This window comes from Zingiber officinale, chromosome 3A, assembly GCF_018446385.1.
Source record: "Zingiber officinale cultivar Zhangliang chromosome 3A, Zo_v1.1, whole genome shotgun sequence".
NCBI lineage: Eukaryota > Viridiplantae > Streptophyta > Magnoliopsida > Zingiberales > Zingiberaceae > Zingiber > Zingiber officinale.
Window position 1 is genome coordinate 22,139,749 of NC_055990.1, and position 23,226 is coordinate 22,162,974.

General features: G+C 39.5%; 2 protein-coding genes across 6 annotated transcripts; one reads left to right on the plus strand and one right to left on the minus strand.

Moving 5' to 3' along the window:
* Positions 1-567: 567 nt before the first annotated feature.
* On the minus strand, positions 568-11,412 carry LOC122051396. Of its 5 annotated transcripts, none has more exons than XM_042612527.1 (10): positions 11,065-11,412; positions 10,869-10,983; positions 9,985-10,041; positions 8,966-9,916; positions 6,411-8,085; positions 5,054-5,360; positions 4,796-4,926; positions 2,752-3,608; positions 1,809-1,921; positions 568-979 (listed from the first exon to the last, which is right to left on the minus strand). In XM_042612527.1, the coding sequence occupies exons 1-10, from the start codon at positions 11,088-11,090 to the stop codon at positions 679-681; spliced, it is 4,533 nt and encodes a 1,510-aa protein (XP_042468461.1). In that variant the 5' UTR covers positions 11,091-11,412; the 3' UTR covers positions 568-678. The 5 variants fall into 5 exon arrangements, with proteins under 5 accessions (XP_042468461.1, XP_042468460.1, XP_042468459.1 ...); XM_042612526.1 differs by having other exon boundaries at positions 6,411-7,919; positions 8,001-8,085; positions 8,966-10,041; XM_042612525.1 differs by having other exon boundaries at positions 8,966-10,033.
* Positions 11,413-14,369: 2,957 nt separating this feature from the next.
* Positions 14,370-15,093, plus strand: LOC122053598. Its single transcript, XM_042615615.1, has one exon. The coding sequence runs from the start codon at positions 14,384-14,386 to the stop codon at positions 14,900-14,902; it is 519 nt and encodes a 172-aa protein (XP_042471549.1). The 5' UTR covers positions 14,370-14,383; the 3' UTR covers positions 14,903-15,093.
* Positions 15,094-23,226: the final 8,133 nt, after the last annotated feature.

Below are 23,226 nucleotides of genomic sequence, written 5' to 3' on the forward strand. Positions count from 1 at the left end.
ATCAACTTCAAGAAAAGAAAAACAAAAATGGAAAGGGACTTTATACGCAAGTGAACTGCCGCGATTAAACCTACTGAATTGTGTGATTGTGAGGAAGGTCTTCATGCGTATGAAGCCCTCATTCATGCTACTCCAACCTTTGCGAGCTATTTTAATAAAATCACAAATTGAACTAGCAGTTCTCAAAAGCAACTCATCAAAAGAAACTGCCGGTAGCTCAGCTGAACTTACCGAACTAGTAATACCTTGCTCGGACCTCTGCTGTTGAAGCTTCCTCTCCTTGAGTCATATTTGTACCACCACCAAGCTAGTCCCGAGCTTTGAATTGGATCCTAAAGCAAGCCAAAACTTCAAAAAGGCTGCATTGATCGACAAGGATGCATTCAATGCATAGCACAAAAAAATGGATAGCATCAGGTCAGTGACACTTGAATATCCAAAAAGCAATGCATTATACAAAATAAGCATGAGAATATGTACTGGCATAGCTAACACATGCTGACTACAAGGAATTAAAGAAGCTATTGAAACCAAAATCCCGCCTGATGCTCTTCCAGATCTGTTAAAAGAATTTACTTCACCAAAAAACAGTATGTTGCGGCAGAAAAAACCTCAGTCAATGAGTCACGGCAACTCAATCTGCAGATGCCCGAGCAACCCAAAAAACCAGTGCCCCGATCAAACACCATGACCAGAAAAATTCAGCACCATAACTTGCATTTTCTTATCCAGCTGAGCAAACCACTCCTTCACTACTTTGATTTCTTGAGATTGATCAGCAGCATCGACTAAATGCTCATGGTTTCTGTCCACAATTTCCTTAAAACTCAAGGGAAGAAGATTAACCAGAGCATTAATGATAGCAAGTTGGTTTGGAAGGCTGTTTTTCCCATGTAAAGAAGCTTTGAGCAAAGAAGATAAATTGCACCTCAGTTGTGAAACACCTATCTCCTGAAAACCTCCATAATCAACACCAAACCTGGACAAACAACAAACACCGGCAGGGAAAAACATCAGTTCCGATGAAGTTTCTTTAAGGTAAACATAACACAAAATATAACCAAAAATCATGAAGACGACAAAAATAAGAATAACAGATCAATGAATATATAATATAACATCCTATGAAAAGTGTAATTGCCAAAAAAAAAGTGAGATGATAGAATATATTTAAAAGCCTAATAATGATAGTATTCAACCAAGGTTCAAGTTTCATCTTTTTCTTACATATGAACTTCCCAATTGATGGATACATGCACCCACGGCCAAGACAACCTATTGTGCAGGCATCTCATGTCAATATATATGTATATATACCCTGCAACAGCCTAATTAGTTTTATGCAAAGGTGAAATTGCTATTCACTCTTAGTGAAATGATCCAATCCTAAATTATAGAGCAGGTTTATCCAGATGTATCGGCTAATATACACAATGATTTCTTGGAGAGAAAAAGCCTGTATAATCCTGTCAAATCTGCAGGCTCCAACCAAAACCTCCATTCTCTTCTTGCTACAACTTCCCAATTTTGATCTATGCAGTGAGTGACCTCCTCTCCGTGTTGTTTTTCTTTTGGCATCTAGCATCAAAAACATGTGTGGCAAGCGTAGATGGTTGGATGTATGGTGATTGCCAAAGGGATTGTTGTATACCCGTGATGGGCTTAAGTAGTCATGGTGGGTTTTCAGCAACTTACTTCCTGCTCTATATAAAAGGTATTCTGTTTGTCCATGAGCAATTTTTTTCCTGATGGTTAAATTTAGATTAGGAATGGAAGTAGTTGTTAATGTAAGAATAAGGAAAGCATACCTTCCAAGTTGACCAATCAAAACCACAGCAGCAATTGAAAATTCACTTGATGGACATAATTTTAGCATTGCAAGAATTCGTGGTAGAATATTGTCAGATGTCCATTTCCAACCCTGCAACAAAAATACCACAAATTTTTTAACTTAATTGCCAACTCTAATGATCTGATGGATATGATAACATGAGAAAGCAATTTCATATATCTAGAAGAAATAGAAAAGGAGAAGTCTCAAATCATTGACGATCAGACAGATAGCTGATGTACACAGCTCAAGGGTCCTGGTAAATAATCATTTTACTACTGCAAGTAAAAGGTAAATTCACAAAGTATATGAGCATGTGCAAGAGGAAATACTGGTTTTGACATTAACAGAGAAATGAGATTGTCTATAAGTATCTGAACATGTGCAGGACGGAATAGTGGCTTTGACTTTAGCAGAGAACTGAGATTGTCTAGGAAAAGCAACCATGACACATGATATATTAAGACATCCAAGAAGGTTGCAACAAAGTATCTGAACATGTGCAGGAGGAAAATAAAGGCTTTGGTTTAGCAGGGAAATGAGAATTGCCTAGGAAAAGCAACAGTGTGAAATAATATATTGACATCCCTGAAGATTGCAACAGAGAATAGAGATCCACACAATTATGTGATTGATTAACTAAGGTAAAAGGCAAAATATAATGTAAATTCTCATGAATAAACAAATTATTCCATCATAAGAGTGTTTGTGGCTGCTAATGTGAAATGTAAGAAAATCAAGGTTCGAGTAATCGAACAAACATCGTTGTGAGAAAATCTGTTAACTCTAGGCTACATTCAATAGTCCACTAAAAAACTGTGTGGTTGCTATGAGGAAAGGAAAGTAGAAAAAAGTAAGCATGCAGATGGACTAGCAATAAGATGGAAAATTATGATGGCAAACAAGTCATAGAAAGGTACCATGTAGAGGCTGAAAAGTTCAATTGCAGAAACAACATCAATGATGTAGCAGAGGGGCTTCATGGGAGCATAATCGGTTACCCTTTCAGGAGTGGAACTGGATGTTTGATCAGCATGACATCTGTGCTTAAATAACGCACATGAAGATTCACATCGATTAGACTTGTCATGTACTCTTGAGCAATGGATGCTGTCTTCTGCACCATGAGAACTTTCAGCAATTGGTTCCCGTGACAAGGGAAATATAGAGCTCGTGGATGAATTCCCAGAAAAAGCAAAATCATGCAGTATATCCATCAATGAAGAAGTGATTTTTTCTGTGCAAGCTATCTCTTTGGAGAAAGGACATTGTTCGCAAGGAGAAAAACTGATGTCCACATCTGAAGTCAAATGACCAGAAGGCATTGTTTCATATCCTTCCTCGAGAAGGGAAATGACTGATTTTAAGACAATTGCAAGAAAACTGTATTTCTCCATAGTAAAAAACTTCTCACCACTTACTAGAGCAAATATGTGCAATATCAACAAATTGCAACTTGTATCACATTTAAAGTGTGTAAGAACTTTATAAGAAGTTTCAACAAGAAATCCTATTTGGTCAAGCATAGTACAAATGGATGCACAAAAGATGCTAGTAGCCAACAGCTGATTGGTTTTAGCAGCATTCTGGGTCACAAACATGTTTCCACATTTCACATGAAAAAAATTGCTAGATAAAACTGAACATGATTGCTCAGACTCCACACCCTTGCACATCAAAATCCTTCTCTTGATAATAAAATCTTCTAGTAGGTCCAATAACATATCTATCTTGCAAACTTCTAAAAATAGCTGGCAAATTGTTGCATCAGAAAACACTGCAAGAGAAATATGGGTTAGTTACGAATCACATGAGTTGTGGCAGCGGGATCTGTCTACATCAATACATGCCTTATGTTTTAAAAATAAACTGAATTATCAGAGAAATTCTGTCAAGTATCATTCCAACTAGAGAGCCAGCACCTTAAAGAGATGGTTTAAAATAAAGTTCAGCAAAAAAAAAAGAATTGATTCTAAACAACAGAAAAATTTGAGAGTGTATTTATGGGACAGCATAGGCAAAACAGTCTAGACTGATGAGAGATTTGTTTTCCATAAAATAAAAAACATGGAGAGATGCTTGACAAAAGATATAAGAAACACTTAAATAAAAGGTAGGGACAATATAAGTTTGCATTCGTCACAATATCCATCTAGAACACACTTGTTCATCCATGAGACCCTTAGGATTTAAAAGTTATTTGTGAATCTGAAGAAATCTTCTATCATACAGCCCTAAGTCCTTTTCATTACGTTTATTATCTTCGCAAAAGGCATTTTGATAGACCAAAAGAAGATTAAGGTAATTAATGAGGCCAGAATCTTACATAGTGGTCTTCTATAAGCGCTTTATTAAGGAATTTAGTGCCATCATGACTCCTATAACAAGTTGCCTCAACGATGGTAGGAATATATCAACTCTAAGGCAAGGTGTTGCATCTTTTAGCAAAAAAAACTCAAAATCTAACAGAATTATGCAACCTACGATAAAAGGTTTTATCATCCAGACCATCGGACATTGTTGTTTCTTACTCATGAATTCATCCTCTACATTGACCACAAGGCATTAAGTTTCATTCAATCTCAAGATAAGTGCTAAAAACTTAGATGCATTGAGTTCCTTCAGGAATACATTTTTGTCCTAAAACATTGACCTAGTATGGAGAAGCTCATTGATGAACTAAGTAGTCATGATGTATCACATTACACACTTTTGACAAAAGACGCTGACCTATTTAAAGGTGTCCATCTATACTATTCCTAGGACTTCATGTAGATGATTTAGGGTTTAGCAGGACACGTTAGAAAGGATAAGACCATCCCCTTGCATTGGATTGATTTTCCTGATCATTATTGCGAAGACATATTGCCCAAATTGTATCACAATGTTGTACATGTCAAACGGCTAAGAAAACAAGGCAAAAAAAAAAAAAGTCATAAAAATTTCTGACAAAGATCAACAAACCTTTATCAATCTCCACGGACAAAGATTTAGCAAACTGTAGAATATTACTGGCCATCATGCTTTCAGGATAAGCACGTAGTCTACCAGAAATGTTGCCCAACATCAATGAAAAGAAAACACAGACCTTTTCCCTGAAGCAAGTAGAGTTATTGAACATGTTATATGTTTAGCTTAAAGGCATATGTAAATCCTCTTCTGCTATAAAATCCAAGTTGACTAAATTTTTCATTGTATGGATTATGGAATCAATTAACTTACTCTGGTTGGAGCTCTAACAGAGATTTTAAGCTCTGTAGGACTTCAACAATACTGCAGTCCACCTGAGAACTTCTAAAATTTTGAGATGCAACGATATTTCTAGCTTGAACTATTCGTGATATGCTTTCATCCTTGCAATCTGAAAAGACGACACAGCACCAGTTTGTATTTTCAAGCGATGCAGTGTTTCCATGTGGATTTTGTACCTCCTGGCTGGCAGCTAAATGCACACGACTGTCACTTCTGGCCACTACATTGGAATTTGAAATTTGGTTGTTGTCAACTTTTCCAGCACCAAGAAAATCATCTGGGGTTTGTCACAACATCATGATCAGTTATGATAAATCCTGGATCACTAACAAAGGATCACAAGCTACAAAAGTATTACACTACTCACCACCTATGATATTACATATGTTCGCTTCTAGCATAACTTGGCAATCTTCAATTGCTTTACCAAAGTCAAATTTGTCCACAGTTTAAGTTACATAAAAGGGCCCAGTGTGTACATATCTGAAACCACCCTTCATGTAACTTTTTGTTATTGTTCAATTAACTCTCATACTTTTGATTCAATTTTTTTTTTTACTTTTACTCTAATTATTTATTCGTCCAAATACAGAATTCAGTAAACTTTAAGCATGTATTTGCCAAATAAACATATCTTCTCTGATTGTTTGCATCCGATATAAATGGTACCTAGTTGCTCATATGTAACAACATTTTTATTTAAACTCTCCTAATGATTACGAACCCACATATCTCAACATCCACATCTCTGCTACATAATTTTGTGCTGTTTGTAACTATCAAATACATTGTCTAAAATATGTCATTAGCTTAGTTGGAGGAATATAATACATCTTGCAATATACCATCTTAAATTTTGATTCGATGACTGATTATTCCAAAATTTTAGACTGTTAGTATAGAACCCACAGCATTTGTACACTATTAACACTCACCCCCACATGTATCTGGAAAAACTCCAACATCTGCACTGCTTTAGTTAGTCGCAGAAATTCTTTCTAATAATTGACACTAGCAAGATTCAAAGGCATAGCCTCTTTACTCCAATACCATGTTGAATTTGCATGAATCACAAATTTTAAGCTATAAAGAAAAGATCACTAAAATTATTAATTACTGACACTAGAAGGATTAAAGTTATGACCTCATACTCCAATACCATGTTAAATTTGCATGAATCACTAGTTAAAACTTAAGCTATTGAGAAAAGATCTAAACAAGCAATATACTTTTAAAAACCATTATCCACGTTGACAAATGGATCTTCATCTATACATTATAACTTCACCAAGTTATGTAGTAGTACTGGTGATATAAATAGCATTACCTGACATCAGAGATTGGCCAGCAACGGTTACCACCCTGTCACAGAATGCCCTTCCAACAGCCAGAGACATAGTCTCCTCATGGTCAAATTTTTGTACACTTTTTTCAAGAGGCTCAGTATTGTGTAAATCTCTCTGAACTATAAGAGCACAATTAGGTTCTGATTCTTCAGAAGTATGAACAAAACCTTGAGTACATTTTGAAACTAAAGGTTGAATCTCATTTTTGTTTAAATCGCTCTGACTTTCAAGAACAGAATCAGGTTCTGAATCTTCAGACGCATGAATGACACCTATAGCATCCTTTGGTACTGGAGGGTTTGGTGTCAACAATTCCAACTTGTTTGAATTAATTTCCAAGTCAATAACATCAAAATAGCGACAAGGTTCGCAAGTAACTTCAGATATAGGTTTCCTGAAAATGCTGTCAACCAAACAGTGAGACTGATCCTTTCCTCCATTGGAAATTCTGATTTCAGGTAAAGTAGGTGAAACAGGCCTTTCAACTGCTTCCATGTACCGTCTCTCATCATCCTCATTATCCAACATGAGCAGAGTCATGCAATCCTGCAAATTTATATTCTTAGAACAAACAAAATCAGCCTGATTATCACTGATAGCACCAATATCCTCTTCTCTAGTTGAAGGATTAACTTCCTTCATTATGAGTGATATAGATGATGATTTATTGGCATTACATGACACCATAGGGTAATTGTTCTCTGATTGATGCATTTGACCAGGATTAGAACATTGTAGACATGATGTTTCCTGCTTATCTTTTGAGTTCTTCAGACTTCCTTGAAACTTTCCACACATACCATTGTGAATTTCAGCAAGTTGTCCTCTCCAATTATTAGAAGTTTTTGGGATTCCATTTTTTGCATGGGAATTTGGTTTGGGAAGACCGACAGGATTTCTGATTAGCTTTCTTCCTGTTGGTAGTTCTGTTTTGCCAATATGAAATTGTTTATCCTTGTCACTTAATGATTTATCCAATGTCAATGGATCCTGCTTCCTTGTTTTCTTGCCATTGACATCAACTATGTTACCCGTAGCTTTCTTTCCTTCTGAAACAGATGTGAGTGGATCCTTATGAAAACCTGTATTCTTATGACAGGATGATTTATCTAATGCCCCTGGATCCCTCTTCTTCCTTTTCTTGCTACCAACATGAACTTCAACACTATCTGAAACTTTGTTTCCTTCAGAAACAGATGGCAGTGGATCCTTATGAAAATGTTTATCCTTATAACAGAACGAATTATCTAGGCCCAGCAATTCTTGCTTCTCCCTTTTCTTTCCATTAACAAAAAATACTCTATCTGTAACCTTGTATTCTTCAACAACAGGCCTTTTGTCTTGTGTATTGCGGGTTGCTAAAAATACAGCATCTATTCCCTGTAAACTCATCATATCAGAACAAGTTGCAGAAGTGGAACAGACTGTAGAGCTCTGTTGCTTGTTTCCAAAAGAATTTCTACCAACAGACTCCAGTGCAAACTGAGTACCTGCAATTGATCTTATGCACTGTCCTCCAGATACATCAAAATGAGAGCATTTTCTAAACGAGCCAGGGCTAGAGGGTGAACCTTTGTACAACTTGCCCTGTAGAAGATCACTCTCTGAACTATGAAGTGCTGATCGTAAATTTAATTTAAGATCTGATCCATCAACCTGCAAAAAAATCATTGTTTTTAGGGCAACAGAAAATGATGAAAAATTCAATACATATACACTGAACATGTATAATCACTCGACTGATTGAACTTTATGAGCCAAAAAACAAGATATGAACTAAATGCATGAAGATTTTCCTAAGAAAAACTAAGTTCAAATGTTAAAACACTAGGAAGATTGAATTCTCATTGCTCAGAATCATAAAAATATGGAATCTCTGCCTGCAAATTAAGCTCTTGACAAGTAGCGTGTGATCAGGAAATCAGAGTTTCCTATCTCAACTTGGGGTTCTATTAACAATCTCATAACTAACTTGATCTCATAAGAGTGGTCAAAACTATCTGAAGGTTCAGGTGTTTACCCTGCAAAGACGATGTATGCCAGTCAGCCCATGGTTAAACAAACAATCATCTACTGGAATATGAATAATCTTGAATCTAAAAAACTAGATTCAAAGTTAGCACTTACATGAAACACATCCAACATTAGCCAAATGCAACTTATGGCCTGAGTCTATCATGGCATGAAAGTTCAGGAGTAACAGCATGAACACTTTATAACATAATAATAACCCATTAAAAAAAATTAAAACCAGGGGCCAAACCAGCTTTCTGAGGTATGTCACAGTATTAGAACAAAAAAATGTTCAGAAACACAGATGACTTGGGAATCAAGAACAATTGAGCCATAAAATCAAATCACAAACAAGGATATATCATGCAGCATACATACATAAGATAGCCTCTCTATGCTTTTCGAGGATCAGACAAGTAACACAGTCAGGGGAAGAATAGGCTGTTAAAAGCAAAACCTTACTAAAGTACAAAGTGTTCCATCACTGGAACATGTGAAACACAAATAAAAAATTGTCACAAACCTTTGCAAAGCCGTGTGTACCTTCATTTCTGTGAGACAGTTGATCACCAAGCATCTTAAGGTGACAAGAGAGTTGCATAAAGTCCTGCTGTACGAGATGTAATTGTTGGACAATAACCACCTTCTCCGCCTTTTCAAGCTTAACCATTCTTTTTGCATATTTTACTCGTTTCTTTTCAAACTTGAGTTGCTGTTTAAGAGACCTGATAATACCCACTTCATCACTTGAAACTAGCTTCATTTTTTTGTCATGGGCAGACCCTAGATTTGACATGACCTTGTTTAACTTCTTTTCTAGGTCTTCTATTTTTTTATTCCTGTCCTCCAGCATTTGCTTCATACGCTCTACATTGATCTTTTGCTCTCTCAACTCTATGCATTGTGCTTCCAAAGAACTACTTAGCTCTTTAGATTTACCCCTCTCGAAATCAGCATGGGTCTTTTCTATCATAGTCTTATGCTTTTCTGCTTCAATTGATTTGTCCAGTTCCTGGGTTTTTGCTCTTTCCGTCATTAATTTTGTTTTGATGTCAGTAAGTTCAGTTCTTAATCTCTCCAAAAAAAGTTTAAGCTCCTCAGCTTTCTTTTGCTCAGTCACTGCTAGCTTCCTTTGTTCTTCAGCTTTCCTTTTCTCTGTTTCAAACAGCTTTTTCTCCATCGTTATTTTTGTTTTGGCATCAGTAAGTTCAGTTCTTAATCTATCCAGAGAAAGTTCAAGCTCCTCAGCTTTCTTTCGTTCAGTCTCTGCTAGTTTCCTTTGTTCTTGAGCTTTCCTTTGCTCTGTTTCAAGCAGCTTTCTTCCCTCTGCAGCTTTTTTTTTCTCAACTTCAGCTCTCTTCTTCTCAGAATCACCTCTTTCTTTCTCTTTTACAAGTTCTTCTTTCAAGAATTTTATCTCTACATCCCTTTCAGAGATACAAACATCCGGCATCTTACCATGAGCTTTAGTTTCCTGTTGGTGATAAGCAGTTATCTCAGCCTTCAAATCATAAATTTCCTTCTCCAACTTAAGTATGATACCTGGTTCTTCTTCATTTGCTTTTTTTCCAGGTTCCAAATCCTCATGTTGCTGACAAACTGAATAAGATAAGAATACTGAGCCATCAAGAGACTAGGGAAGTTGATCAGAAAAAATGGCCAGAATGAAACACAGAAGAAACAAGAGAATATTATTTATTGACATAGCATTTTCCAGTTGCAGGATAAAGCATTCAAAGTACCACTCAAAAGCTAGATGCAAGGAGACACATTCTTTTGGAGCTGTGCATATCAGAAATGCTGCTCACGCAGAAGGTTTGGATTTCACACTTCATAAAAGAAAACAGATGAAGAAATACCACATATATAGAAGGAGAAGTAACTCCGAAACTATGAAATTTTGATTTATGCTAACTTTGTGTGCATGATAATAAACCTAAATGCCAATAGGCTTCCTTCAAAATGGCAATGCAAACACAGGCAATATTTATGTTTCTTTTTATTATCCTCAAAAATTTCTTCAAAGTGGAATCATACCTAGTTATTCACTTCTACTCAGATTCAAACTGCATAACCAGATACTGGTTATTCCTAAACATTTCTTTCAGCGTTTATCAATTGACTTTTTATAACTATTGCTAAAAATATCCTTGGTGTACTAATGACAATGAGAAACAAGAGATGGATAATGGTTATTCAAGAAATGATTTCCACATTTAAGAAAAAATTTCTACAGCAAATTAAGATACAGAAAAGCCCTGCTAGTTGGTTGTATGTATAGAAAAAAAGTATGGTCTTACTGTTAGATGTAGCTTCTTACGATGAGACTTCATGAATCATTTTCATCAATTGACATAAATTGATTAGGGAAAGAAAATATGTACTGCGCAAATCTAACAAAAGTAGAAGAAAACGAATGCAGGTACCTTTTTGAAGCTTGGCATTCTCGCCTTCCAGTTTATCAACTTGTTGCTCGAGGATATGCACTGCTTGGCGAAGAGCATTCCTGCTTGCCTCCAGCTTCTGGAACTTTTTCTTAAGCTGAAAACAAAATGAAACATCAGAAAACTGGTAGAGAACTACTGAAACTTAAGAAAACATAGTGCCGAACAGAGATTTAACCTTCGTGCAGCACGGATTCGAGGCATCGAAATCCAAGGCTACGTCCGCTGCCATGGATAAAAAAGAGGTTGAACCCAACTCTAAACTAGGCGAAACGTTCGTCCTGTTTAGAGTTCCAGGGTACCGGCTCTCATTCTCTCAAGAACCTCTAGGGTTTTCCGAGTCGGTGTGTTTCCCTAACAGAACATCGTGAGGCGAACACAATAGACAGAAGGGCGATCTGCGGAGCCTGATTCGACGTCGGTTATTACAAGAACTTCCCAACAGCTCGTGCTTCTCTTCAGGCGCAGGCTCCCTGTTGGTCTGCTGCCGCCTTCAGGAGGAAGAAGAACGTCGAAGATGAACGAGGGTTTTGGAAGTAACAAGGGCAAAAATAAAAAAAACCTTCGTTATTTTTGTTTTGGTCGCCCCAATTTTGAAAAATATCGAAATACCCCTTCATTTCGAAAAAAAAAAACAATTATAAACTTGGCTAGTAAATGTGGAGATTAATGGGCCCAATAAGCCCACTTAAGCCCATCTCGTGAAGGCCTCCTATTAAAATCCGTTAATTAATTATTCTCGTAAAAATAATAATTTAACACATTTCCCTTTATTAACTCACTAATTATTTTTCATAATGAAATTTCAAATTAGTAATTTCGGATTTACTAAATCTAATCTGATTTTACTTTGATCTATTAAGCAAATGAATATGCAAAATAGATACCTATTAATAAATTAAACAAAAAATAATTCATAAATCAGAATTAATCCCCTCTTTATTCATCTAGAAGATAATAGATATAATTTTAATATGGGATCACAATTATTAGTGCATTAAATATAAGATAGATTATCATACCATAAACTTTTGTTATGCGCTTTATTAAAATAAAATTTTAATGTAAACATTATAAACCTTTTAAAGTAGTTGATGTGCCTAGACAAAAAAAAAAATGAGACTAGACAAACAAAAAAAGACTCGTCAAGTTACATTTATTTTGTCATTCTTGCATCCAAATAGTGTGATTAAAATAAGACAAAAGAGGAAGACCAGTAAGAAACTAGGTCAATTATACAATAAAGATTATTTTATTTTATTATTGTACATTGTCTCACTTTTGATTAATAATTATACATATTAATAAGGAAATGAGATAGTTGATAATTGACATAATTAAGAACAATGAAAGCCAAGTCTTGAAGGCGACCCTTTAATTTCAAAATTATTTATGGGGTCATTAATTTCATATAAATGACTAATTAGAAGATGATTAGTTTGTCATATTAATAATTTATTTATTCAAATTGACGAGCTCAAATATGAGTCTATTTTTCTCTGAGACCCCGCACTTCGTGCACGAGACTGTTACTTTATGCATGAGATTATCCTTTTATAGAGCTATTTATCAAAATTATTTAGAACAATTTAGTTAAAATTAGCTAAAAATACTACAATAACACTTGGAATAAGGGTATTTTTATAATAAAAAATAAAAAACAAAAAACATGTATTTTGATATTTATTTTTTATATAACTTATATTATCATATCTTAATTATATATATATATATATATATATATAATTTATTAAAATAAAAGTTTGACATAGACGTATAAACCTTCAATATATTATTAAAAATAAATCTAAATAGCAATTGTTATAAAAAGATATTTGGTTTATATATTTGACTTGAGTTCATTTATTTTAATAAAATTGAGGCAAAAGCCAAAAACTCAAACCGAGTCAATTATACATATCATTTTATAATTCTCATGTCAACTTTGTAGATATAAAATGAGATTAATTAGATGCAGGAACAAGGTGACCATTTCCATTAATGGTAGACAAAAAATGGACCAGGCAAAAAAACATATTTTATTATAGTAGACCGTTTCACTTTCATTAATAATTATATATATTAATAAGTAAATGAGTTAGTTGATAATTGACTTAATTTAAAACATTGCAAGTCAAGGTGACCCGGCCCTTTAATTTCAAAATTATTTATGGGGTCATTAATTTGAGATAAATGAGTGAATCCGAAGATAAATAATTGGTCATAATTAATAGTTTGATTAATGTAATTGATGAGTCAAAACCATAAGGATAAGAGGGCCAACTCGCCCACGGACAAGGATGATTCTCACGCAACGAGGGTTCAAATATCACATTCAGCATTTTATGCGGAATTTGAATCACGGATGACGTTGGGGTGTCATGTTAGACACTTGCACTTCTCGAATTTACATGATGGCAGATCTGTGGGATCGGACTATCCATCTCCAAGACTAGTTGGATCTAGGATTGTACACGAGTTAAGTTGAGTCAAACTTTGCGGTGTTCAAGCTTGTTTGATAAGATAGCAAAGTCAAGTATAAAATGAACCAAGTTATTAGAATGATTATATTGTTCAAACTTGACTCAATTTTTTATGAGTTTGAATTTGACTCATTTAGATGTTATCGAGTTCTCAATTTAAACTTGTTTGAAATTTTTACATTGTAAGCTTGTTTAGATGATTATTAAGTTTGATAATATAAAATTTATCTATTCATTTTAAATTTTTCTTTATTTATTAGATCATTCATATTAGCTACCCTATCAATTCCCTAAATTTGTATTTCATAAATAATACTTCTCTAAATTTGGAGAAGGAAATCTATTGCCTAAATATTAAAATATTATTTTAGTTTGGAAGAGAGAGAAATTAAAGAAAATGCATGGGAGTAATAAAAAGTAGATATTATATATATAGAGAGAGAAAATAATAAAAAAGTAGAAGAGGAAATAAAATAATAAAAAATAAAGATAATATAAATTTTAGAATAGTTAATGTAGTGTGTAGTGAAGAATGATTGTCTAAATTTAATAAAGTGAATAGTTTATTTTAAATTTTAGAAATATCATAGAGATACTGATGAGAATATTCTTAGAGTGTTAATAAAAATATTTATTGATGAATTTGGTTTATGAATATTGTTCACTAAGCATGCGTGCATGGGCGCACTTGTTTGTTTAGAGTGAGATGTTTATGTTTGTTTATTTAATAAACAAGTTATTATTAAGTCGAATACTAAATTTAGTAACGAAGATTTGGTCTATTAATTTACCATCCTAATTGAATGGAATGCCCCGACATCTAAATTAAAACAAAAACAAAAAACAAAAAACAAAAAAAAAACGTCACTCATTCTTGAGTGCAAGTTAAGTAACCAAGAGTTAGAATTTATCTTCTAACATCATCATAAGCGTTTGGTCAACTAATTATCCTATAAGAAGATCTACGAGCCAGCGACACCCAAAGAAAAGAAGCAAGAAAACTAAGGAAAGGAAATGGCGAATGAGGATAGGATGAACCACTATTTGCATCCTGATCACCACTTGGTGCATGTGCACATGGAGTCGGATTTCTTGTGTAGCGGGTGCAAGGTCGAAGGACACGGAGTTCGCTATCGGTGCCACGAGTGTGACTTCAACCTCCATGAGCACTGTGCCCGCTGCTCCTCCACCATCTCCGTTCGCATGCACTCCGACCATTTGCTCACCTTGTACGTCCTCTCTGAAGATAACCCTGATCGGGAACGCCGGTGCAATGTTTGCCAGAAAAGCACCGTGGGTATGTGCTATCGATGCGTGCCTTGCGACTTCGCCATGCACCCACTATGCACGCTGATTCAACCACATGCAAGCCGTTCGAGACACGGCAGTGACCACGACGGCGTACTAGGTTTTGCTAAAACTTTGGGAAATATTACTCTAAATGTAGTAGCTGGTGTAATAGGAGTCGAAATTAAGGATGCATTCAATGACGATGAGGATGACGATGATGACGATGACAAACGATCTGAATGATGATGATGAATACGACAAACAACCTAGAGAATGATGATGACGATAACATTGATGACAACATGGATAATATATAGTTGGATTGGAAAAATAAGATATATTAAAACATAGTATGGTTCAAGATATTAGGGATGCATGTATGTATAATTATTATGAATATTCTTAAATGCCGGTGATATTATAATAGCATGGAAGCACACTCATGGATGTATGTATGTATAATTATTATGAATACTCTTAAATGCTGATCATATTATAATGATTCGGTGGTAAGGTGACATGCCACGCGGAAGGTTAAAATTAAGACGGTCAATATCTTCATACCATCGTCTGACCGTACAGCACACTCGTCCGGTCGGATTGAGGGATGGTCGATCCAACGTCATCATAGCTCGGCCTAACACCGAACTTCCGACGCTCAAAGACTATTGGCAAAGCATGCGCCGAGTGACAGGGCATGTGCCGAGCGGACACCCCGTTCGGTCGAAGATCAGACAACCAGCAGAGCGGAAGCACGACCAAGTAGGCGATATCCGAGCATGGGGCAGTGGCCGAGCGGTTATCTCGCTGGATCGACCAGCGGAACTGGGACAGTGGGAGTCTGGCCTAGCGGCTGTGAATAGAACAGCTAGCCTAGACAGGGGAAGTGGCCGAGCGGCCATCCCGCTCAGCCCCAACGTCAACTTCACAAACGGAGGGTGGTCGAGCGGCCCACTCGCTCGGTCCACTAGCATACAAACAAAGGATCGACCGCTATCCTCTTAGAGACTCGTGTCATTGACAAGCGGCGTGGTTGGTGACATGGTCAGACAGAGAATCGTACGACGGAAGCTTCCACTATCCTGTCAGGATATGTTTGGATTATTTAGGTATGACGTCAAAGCTATTTTTTCTGACATGTCTCTTCAGAAGATGCTTTGAGAAGCGTGCACACATCGAGAAACGTGCACGCGCGCTTACAAGGTCCTATATAAGGAGCCCCAAGCTTCATCGGAGGTATGAAATATTTTTACTGTAGCTACTGTTACGCTGCTTCTTACTTCGCTCAGCACTGACGTCTTGTGGTTGCAGGTCCACGTCACTCGGAGGTCCGCACAGGGTCAACAGGAGCGCCACGTACCTAGTGTCCATCGCCTCGACTCTCGGACAGGATCAAATTTGGCGCCGTCTGTGGGAACACACCTGCATCCGAGCCAAGAAGATGGAAGAAGCTGGACGACTGCACACCGTGACGCTCACTCAAGAGGAGTTTGACGTGCTCATCCAGGCACGAACAACAAAAATAGTAGAGCAGCAGCAGCAAAGAACGCTAGCTGATCGGCTGGGCCAGCAAGTGACATCGGCTTCAGGAGGCCGAGCGATGCATGAAGACTGACCGAAGTAGCTCTCCATCTGGGGGCAGAACAAAATGTCGATTGGTACTCACGGGGAGACTCCACCTGCGCATATTCCATTCCACCGGGCATTGTTTCAAACGCCCTAAGAGATTACTCAGGTCAATCAAGAAAGAGGCTCTTCTTCAGATGAAGCGCCGTTCGGGACGCAAGAAAAGGTAAAGCGCCCCAAGCTGATTCATCTCACGAGTGGATCAACCGCCAGTTCTCCGAGGCAATACTGCAAGATCCACTGCCAAGGCACTACGCTCCCTTGGCGATCGGAGAGTACAATTGGTCGATCAACCTGGATGACCACTTGGGAAAGTTCGACAACGCTGCTACTCTCCATCAATATACAGATGGAGTGAAGTATCGTGTCTTCCTCACTACGCTCTCCGGCTCGACTCAACATTGGTTTAAAAGGTTGTCGAACGGATCAATACGAACCTTCAAAGAGTTTCGAACGACATTCTTACACCACTTCGTGAGCAGCATATGCTATCAGAAGACAAGCGTCAATTTGTTCTCCATGAAGCAGGGCCCCAGGGAGGCCCTCCGAGCACACATCCAGCGCTTCAACCAGGTAGCAATGGATATTCCCTCAGTCTCATCTGAGACCATGATGAATGTGTTCACGCAAGGGCTCGTGGATGGGGATTTCTTCTGGCCACTCATCAGAAAGCCGCCCCGAGACTATGACCATATGCTGAAGAAGGCCAACGAATATATAAACGTGGAAGAAGCCCAAGCGGTGAAAAGGAAAGAAACGCTAGCCGAACCATCGGTGTCAACCGAAAGAAGGCTGTCGATCAGCCATCAGCCGCCAAGAGGACCCTGAGCCGAGGGAGCACGACCACACTAGGAGGTAAGGTCACACGCCGTCCAATATGTGGCCTCCATACAGCCAAAACCAAAAGGAAAGGTATGGACGGTCATGTTCTGTTTCTTCCACCAGTCAGCAACCCATAACACCCGCGATTGTCGCGGATTTGCCGCGGCAGCCCAACCGGCGCCCAAGAGCTATCGCCGCCGATCTCCCTCTCCCGATCGACGGCATGGACATCGAGCAGCCGAACGACGGGATGATGGGCGAAGATCGCCACAACAACATCAACAGAGGCAAAGTGCCAACCCGACCCGAGCCTCCCGCGAACAACATCATCAGTCCACACGGGAAGAGGAGAACCGGAGCAATGCCGCATGGGGGGAGATAAACATCATCATTGGCGGACCAACCAGCGGTGACTCCAACCGAGCCAAAAAGTCATATGCATGGCGGCTAGAGATTCACGTTGTCGGCTGCAGCAGGGAGCAGGCGAGCGGGCCCGAAATCAGCTTCGGACCCAAAGATCTCAAGGGAGTTGAAGTTCCTCATGATGACACCCTCATCATCCGAGCGGTAATTGTCAACTACACAATTCACTAAATCTTCGTTGACACAGGCAGCTCGGTGAATATAATTTTCAAAAAGGCGTTTGACTAACTCCAAATAGATCGAAGCAAACTGTTGCCTATGACAACCCCGCTATACGGGTTCACTGACAACAAAGTTTTGCCAATCGGCCAGACCAGGTTGGCCATATCGCTCGGAGAGGAGTCACTCAGAAGGATGAGGACCGTAAACTTCATCGTCGTAGATGCTCCCTCGGGATACAACGTCATCCTGGGCCGACTGACTCTCAATGAGTTTCGAGCGATAGTCTCCACCTACTGCTAGAAGATCAAGTTCTCAGTAGAAGACCGGGTGGGAGAAGTCAAAGGGAACCAGTTGGCCGCTCGTCGTTGCTATGTCGAGATGGTCAAGACCGAGGCGAAGTCTGCTTGAAAAACACCCCAGCTGGAGGTAAGCACCATAACCGAAAAGACCCCTACTTTGGTTTACAAAGAGAAGGAGGAGGTACAGATCCACCTGAGCTGAGCGGAAGCTACTACCTTCATAGCTGCTGATCTGGAAGCCGAGCAGAAAGCCAAGTTGATCACATGTCTCCAGCAGAACCACGATGTCTTCGCGTGGTCGCCACACGCGCGAGTTGCCCGGGATTTCACCGATCACACTGCATGAACTTCACGTCAGACCAGACGTTTGGCCAATGAAGTAAAGGAAAAGGGATTTCAGCGCCGAACAGAATCTGATCATCTGGGCGGAAATTGAGAAGTTGTTGGAGGGCGGCCACATTCGGGAGGTTCAATTCCCGAGCTGACTTGCTAATGTAGTGTTGGTCTCTAAATCAGGTAATAAGTGGCGGGTCTGCATCGACTTCAGAGATCTAAACAAGGCATGCTCAAAGGACTTCTACCCCTTGTCCCGAATTGACCAGATGGTAGACTCCACTACCGGGTGCGAGTTGATATGCATACTGGACGCGTACCAGGGGTATCATCAAGTACCGCTCGCTCGGGAAGATCAGGAGAAGGTCAGTTTCATCACAGCTGATGGAACCTACTGTTGGAACCCCAAGGTGTTTTGATATGATCAAACAAGTTAAGTTAGGTCTTGCTTTGTTTAACCCTTGTGTCTAAGTGTGCAGGAGCTTAGGAACACAGGAAGTCGAGTGGAAGACGCGGCTAACGAGAAGGACGGCACGGGGAGAGAGTCGACGGGCTCGGTGCGTCCGAGGGACGAGGTGACCGCGGAAGAGTACACCGGTGGACGAGAAGAACATGTGCAGTGTTCGAGGGACGAGAAACCGGGAAGGAAGGCTGCTCGAGGAAAAGGCCGGAACTTGGGTTCGGGTGAGCCCTATTCCGGATGGCCGAGATCACCCAAGCTAGCGGAGCCGGAGTGAACAAGACCCGGACCGAGACGAGCTGAACCGGAGATGAAAAAGTCAACGTTGTTGATTTTGGGCTCCGGGGCGCCCGGAGCAGTCCGGGGCGCCCGGAACCCTTCCGGGTGCCCAAACCTGGATTTTGACCAGGATCGCGCCAAACGCGATCTGATCGTTGGGGGATAAAATTTTATCCCCCTAGGGTGTCCGGAACCCATTCGGGACGCCCCGACTAGTGCTATAAATATAGCACTGATCTGCACAGTCAAATCAACGAACTTGTAATTCATTTCTTTCTGTGCTTTCTATTCTTTTACTGTCAACGCTGTAAGAGGATACTCCGCCCATAGGAGAATCAGATAGTGCGCCATCTTTTCCTTGGATTAGCAATCCTCTGATTGCAAACCAAGTAAACCCTCTTGTGTCTGATCTTTTAATTTAGTCTCTTCTATTTTTTATTACAAGTGTCTGTTAATTAGTTGAATATCCGAGAAAGGTTTTTGATTTAAGTTTTTGTAGGGCAATTCACCCCTCCCCTCTTACCGGCCTCCAAAGGGACCAACAAGTGGTATCAGAGCAAGGCGCTTCAAGAGGATTAACTGTCGATCGAAGCAGCAAGATGGCCAGACCAAGCATTGTTCCACCAAAATTCGAGGGGGACTTCGCAGACTGGAAGCGACGTATGGAGGTATTCCTAAGAACTGATTTTGAAATTCGGTTTATTATGAAGTATGGTTTTGTAGCTCCGATGAATCAAGATAGAGAAGAAAAAGAAGAAAGTCATTGGACAAAGAAGGAGCAGAATGAGTCTGTAGCGAACAGCCGTGCAGAATATCATCTGCTGAGCGTGTTACCACCTCAAGAGGTCAACCGTATCAGAAGCTATTCATCTGCTAAAGAATGTTGGTGCGGGAAGCATCCGACGATCGAACTTGTGTTTTGATAATGACAAAGGATTCAAAGTTAAGGTGTTTTGTTTTCTAACAAGTCTACTTGAGGATTTCAGGAAAGTCCTAGCTGCAGTTAGGCAAAGGGAAAAACCCTAGGGAGTGGTAACTCTAGCTCATAGGGGGTGGTAACCCTATGCGGAAAGTCTTGGTAGGTCGATGTCTTCAGGCAAAAGTCCTAGGGGGTGGTAACCCTAGGTGGAAAGTCCTGGTGTCGCGAACCAGGTGAAAGACTGGACTGGCCGGGAAGCGGATGTCCAGCAGAAAGTCCGGAAGCATCGAGTGCTGAGCAAAAGTCCAGTCGATCTGGAGGATCGACTGGCAACAGGTAAATCTCCTGAGTGGAGTAGGCGAAGACGCGTTCCCCGTAGAGGGAACAATAGGCGTCGGGTCGACCTAGGGTTTCCGGTCGGAAATCCGAAGTCAGATCCGGATAGTCCAGAGACTGTCGAACTTTCATTCATATTTATGATATTATGTGTGCTAACTTTGTCTTGTAGGATATGTGTGTAGTTTGTAGACTAACACATTGTGCAGGGACAAAAGAGCAACATTAGCCTCAGATGAACAGTGTCCGAGGCGCCTCCATGGAGCTTGGAGGCGCCTCGGGTGCGAAGGTGAGCTGGCTGTGCGCTGGAGTTGGAGGCGCCTTAAAGGGCAGTAAAGGCGCCTTGGACCGCAGCATGGAGGCGCCTTGAAGGCGCCTTCAGAGGGATAATGCGCGACTTGATCAGCGCTTATCGACGCATGCAACCCGGGGCTTGGAGGCGCCTCGGACAGCCTTGGAGGCGCCTCCAGCACCCTTTATAAGCAGTGTTCGAGCACCTCTTCAAGCACAACTCTCTCTGAATAATCTCTTGCTACGTGCTGCGAACCTGACGATCCAGAAGTGCTGCGACGCGATACTAACGACCCGGAACTACACTTCTCCATCTTTAGTTGTCGGTATAAAGTTTATGAGTTGCAAATTCCTATACTTGTACAAATTATCGTGCTTATAGTTATTGCCCACCGAAAGCGATCAAGGATCGCGGGCCTTCGAGTAGGAGTCGATCTAGGCTCCGAACGAAGTAAATAGTTTGCCTCTTTGTGTGATTGTTTTTATTTCCGCTGCATTTACTTGAACGGTTTTACGATTCCGAAAAACGAAATAGCCGCGAGCGCTATTCACCCCCCCTCTAGCGCGTCTCGATCCAACAATTGGTATCAGAGCGGGGTTGTTTTGAATTTGTGCAACCACCATTCAAAACGTTTTTTTTCGTGGTATTTTGTTTCGGAGTCAATTAGAAATTAGCTAATTAGCTAAAGTTCTAATTTTTTTTTAATCAGTGTTGCTCAAAGTTGGTCAATACCACTTGAGCTCGTTATTTTTTCCTCCCGCACTACTAATCCGAGACACAGTCTTGGAATAGATCTTTTTGTTTTTGCTCATCTAGGTCTAAAATGACTCAACGAGAAGGATATAGCACTGTTCGTCCCCCACTATTTTCCGAAGAAGACTTCGGATACTGAAAGGGGCGAATGGAGATATATCTGAAGATCCAATTCAACACCTGGATGATAGTCAAGACAGGACTTCAACTACCAACTGATACAGACGGTAAGCCTACATCCTGTGAGAACTGGGAACCAGCCTTCATCAAAAAGGTGGAAGCTGACGCCAAAGCTACCTGCACCATCCAGTGCGGTCTTACCAAGGAGGAACTCAACAGAGTCGGTCCCTTTTCAAGCGCAAAGGAACTCTGGGAGAAACTAATCGAACTTCACGAGGGCACCTCGGAAACCAAGGTAAGTAAGCATGATTTATTATTTAATAAATTATATAATTTAAAAATGCAGGAAGGTGAGACGGCGAGCCAGCTGCACGCACGCATCCAGGACATTCTTAACTCTCTTCATGCAATTGGACAGAAAGTGGAAAATCGGGACGTCATAAGGTATGCATTAAATTCGTTTCTAAGGAGTACATTGTGGGCATCAATGGTAGATGCCTACAAGGTCTCCAAAGACTTATCTTCTTTAAAGTTAGACGAGTTATTTTCTGAATTTGAACTTCATGAACAAACTAATGCACAGTCATCCGAGAAGGGTATTGCTTTGGTTGCAGGTACGAGTTGAACACGGGAATCAAGAGTACGGCGAAAAATTTAATTGGAATCAGAAGACGAATCCGACTCAGAAGATTCAGAGGATGAACTGACCAGCGAACTTGTGAACCTTGTGAAGAAGCTCTACAAGAAGAAGAAGGGCTTCAACAAGAAAGATCTGAAGAAGGCAGTTCAGTCCAGGGAGGCCCAACCGAACTCAAAGGTAAAATTCGAAGTCACTTGTTACGGGTGCAACCAGAAGGGGCATATCAAAGCCAACTGTCCCAACCAAAAGGAGGCCAAAAAGCAAAGAAGAAAGAAGGTCCTGAAAGCAACCTGGGACGAATCTTCTTCAGAGGACGACAACGATGAACTTGATCAAACAAGTCTACTCGCACTGATGGCCCGGGACCAGATCATCGAGAGCGAGTCAGAAGCCGAGTCTGAGCAAAGCCACGGATCCGCATCCGTTTCAGAAGGGTCAGACTCCAATGTAAGTATTCCAAGGCTTAATAATTTAGTTAATTACTTACTTCGCAAACTAGCTAAATCAAACCTTAGGATTAAATCACTTCTAAAGGAAGTAGCCGTCCTTAAAGAAGTGACAAACACTAATTCTTTACCTAATCAAGTTCAAACTGGAAACTCTACTCAAGTTCAAAAACTTGAGGAAGAAAACTCTAGTTTGAAAAATTAGGTAAAAGACTTAAAAAATATGTTAGAATGGTTTTCTCTGGGATCCAAGAATCTGGACCTAATTCTTGGAACTCAAAGAGCCGTCTACAACAGAACTGGGCTAGGATATAAAAGTAAAAAGAAATATAGATCTTATTTGTCCTTAATAAACAAACAAGGTAGTAAATTAGTCCAAGCATGGGTCCCCAAGTCCAAATTGATAAATCAAGTTGGACTTGGCCAATACTGGGTTCCGAAAGATCAAATATACTACCTTGATAGACCATATCGAGGCTATGATCCAGGGAGAGCTAAAAGAAAAACGATCTTAAAAATTTAAAATTTCAAAATTCAAAATCAAATAAAAATTTGAAATTAAATCAAAAATTTCGAAATTAAATTCTAAATTCAAAATTCAAAATCAAAAATTCGAAATTAAATTTTAAATAAAAAATTCAAAATCAAAAATTCGAA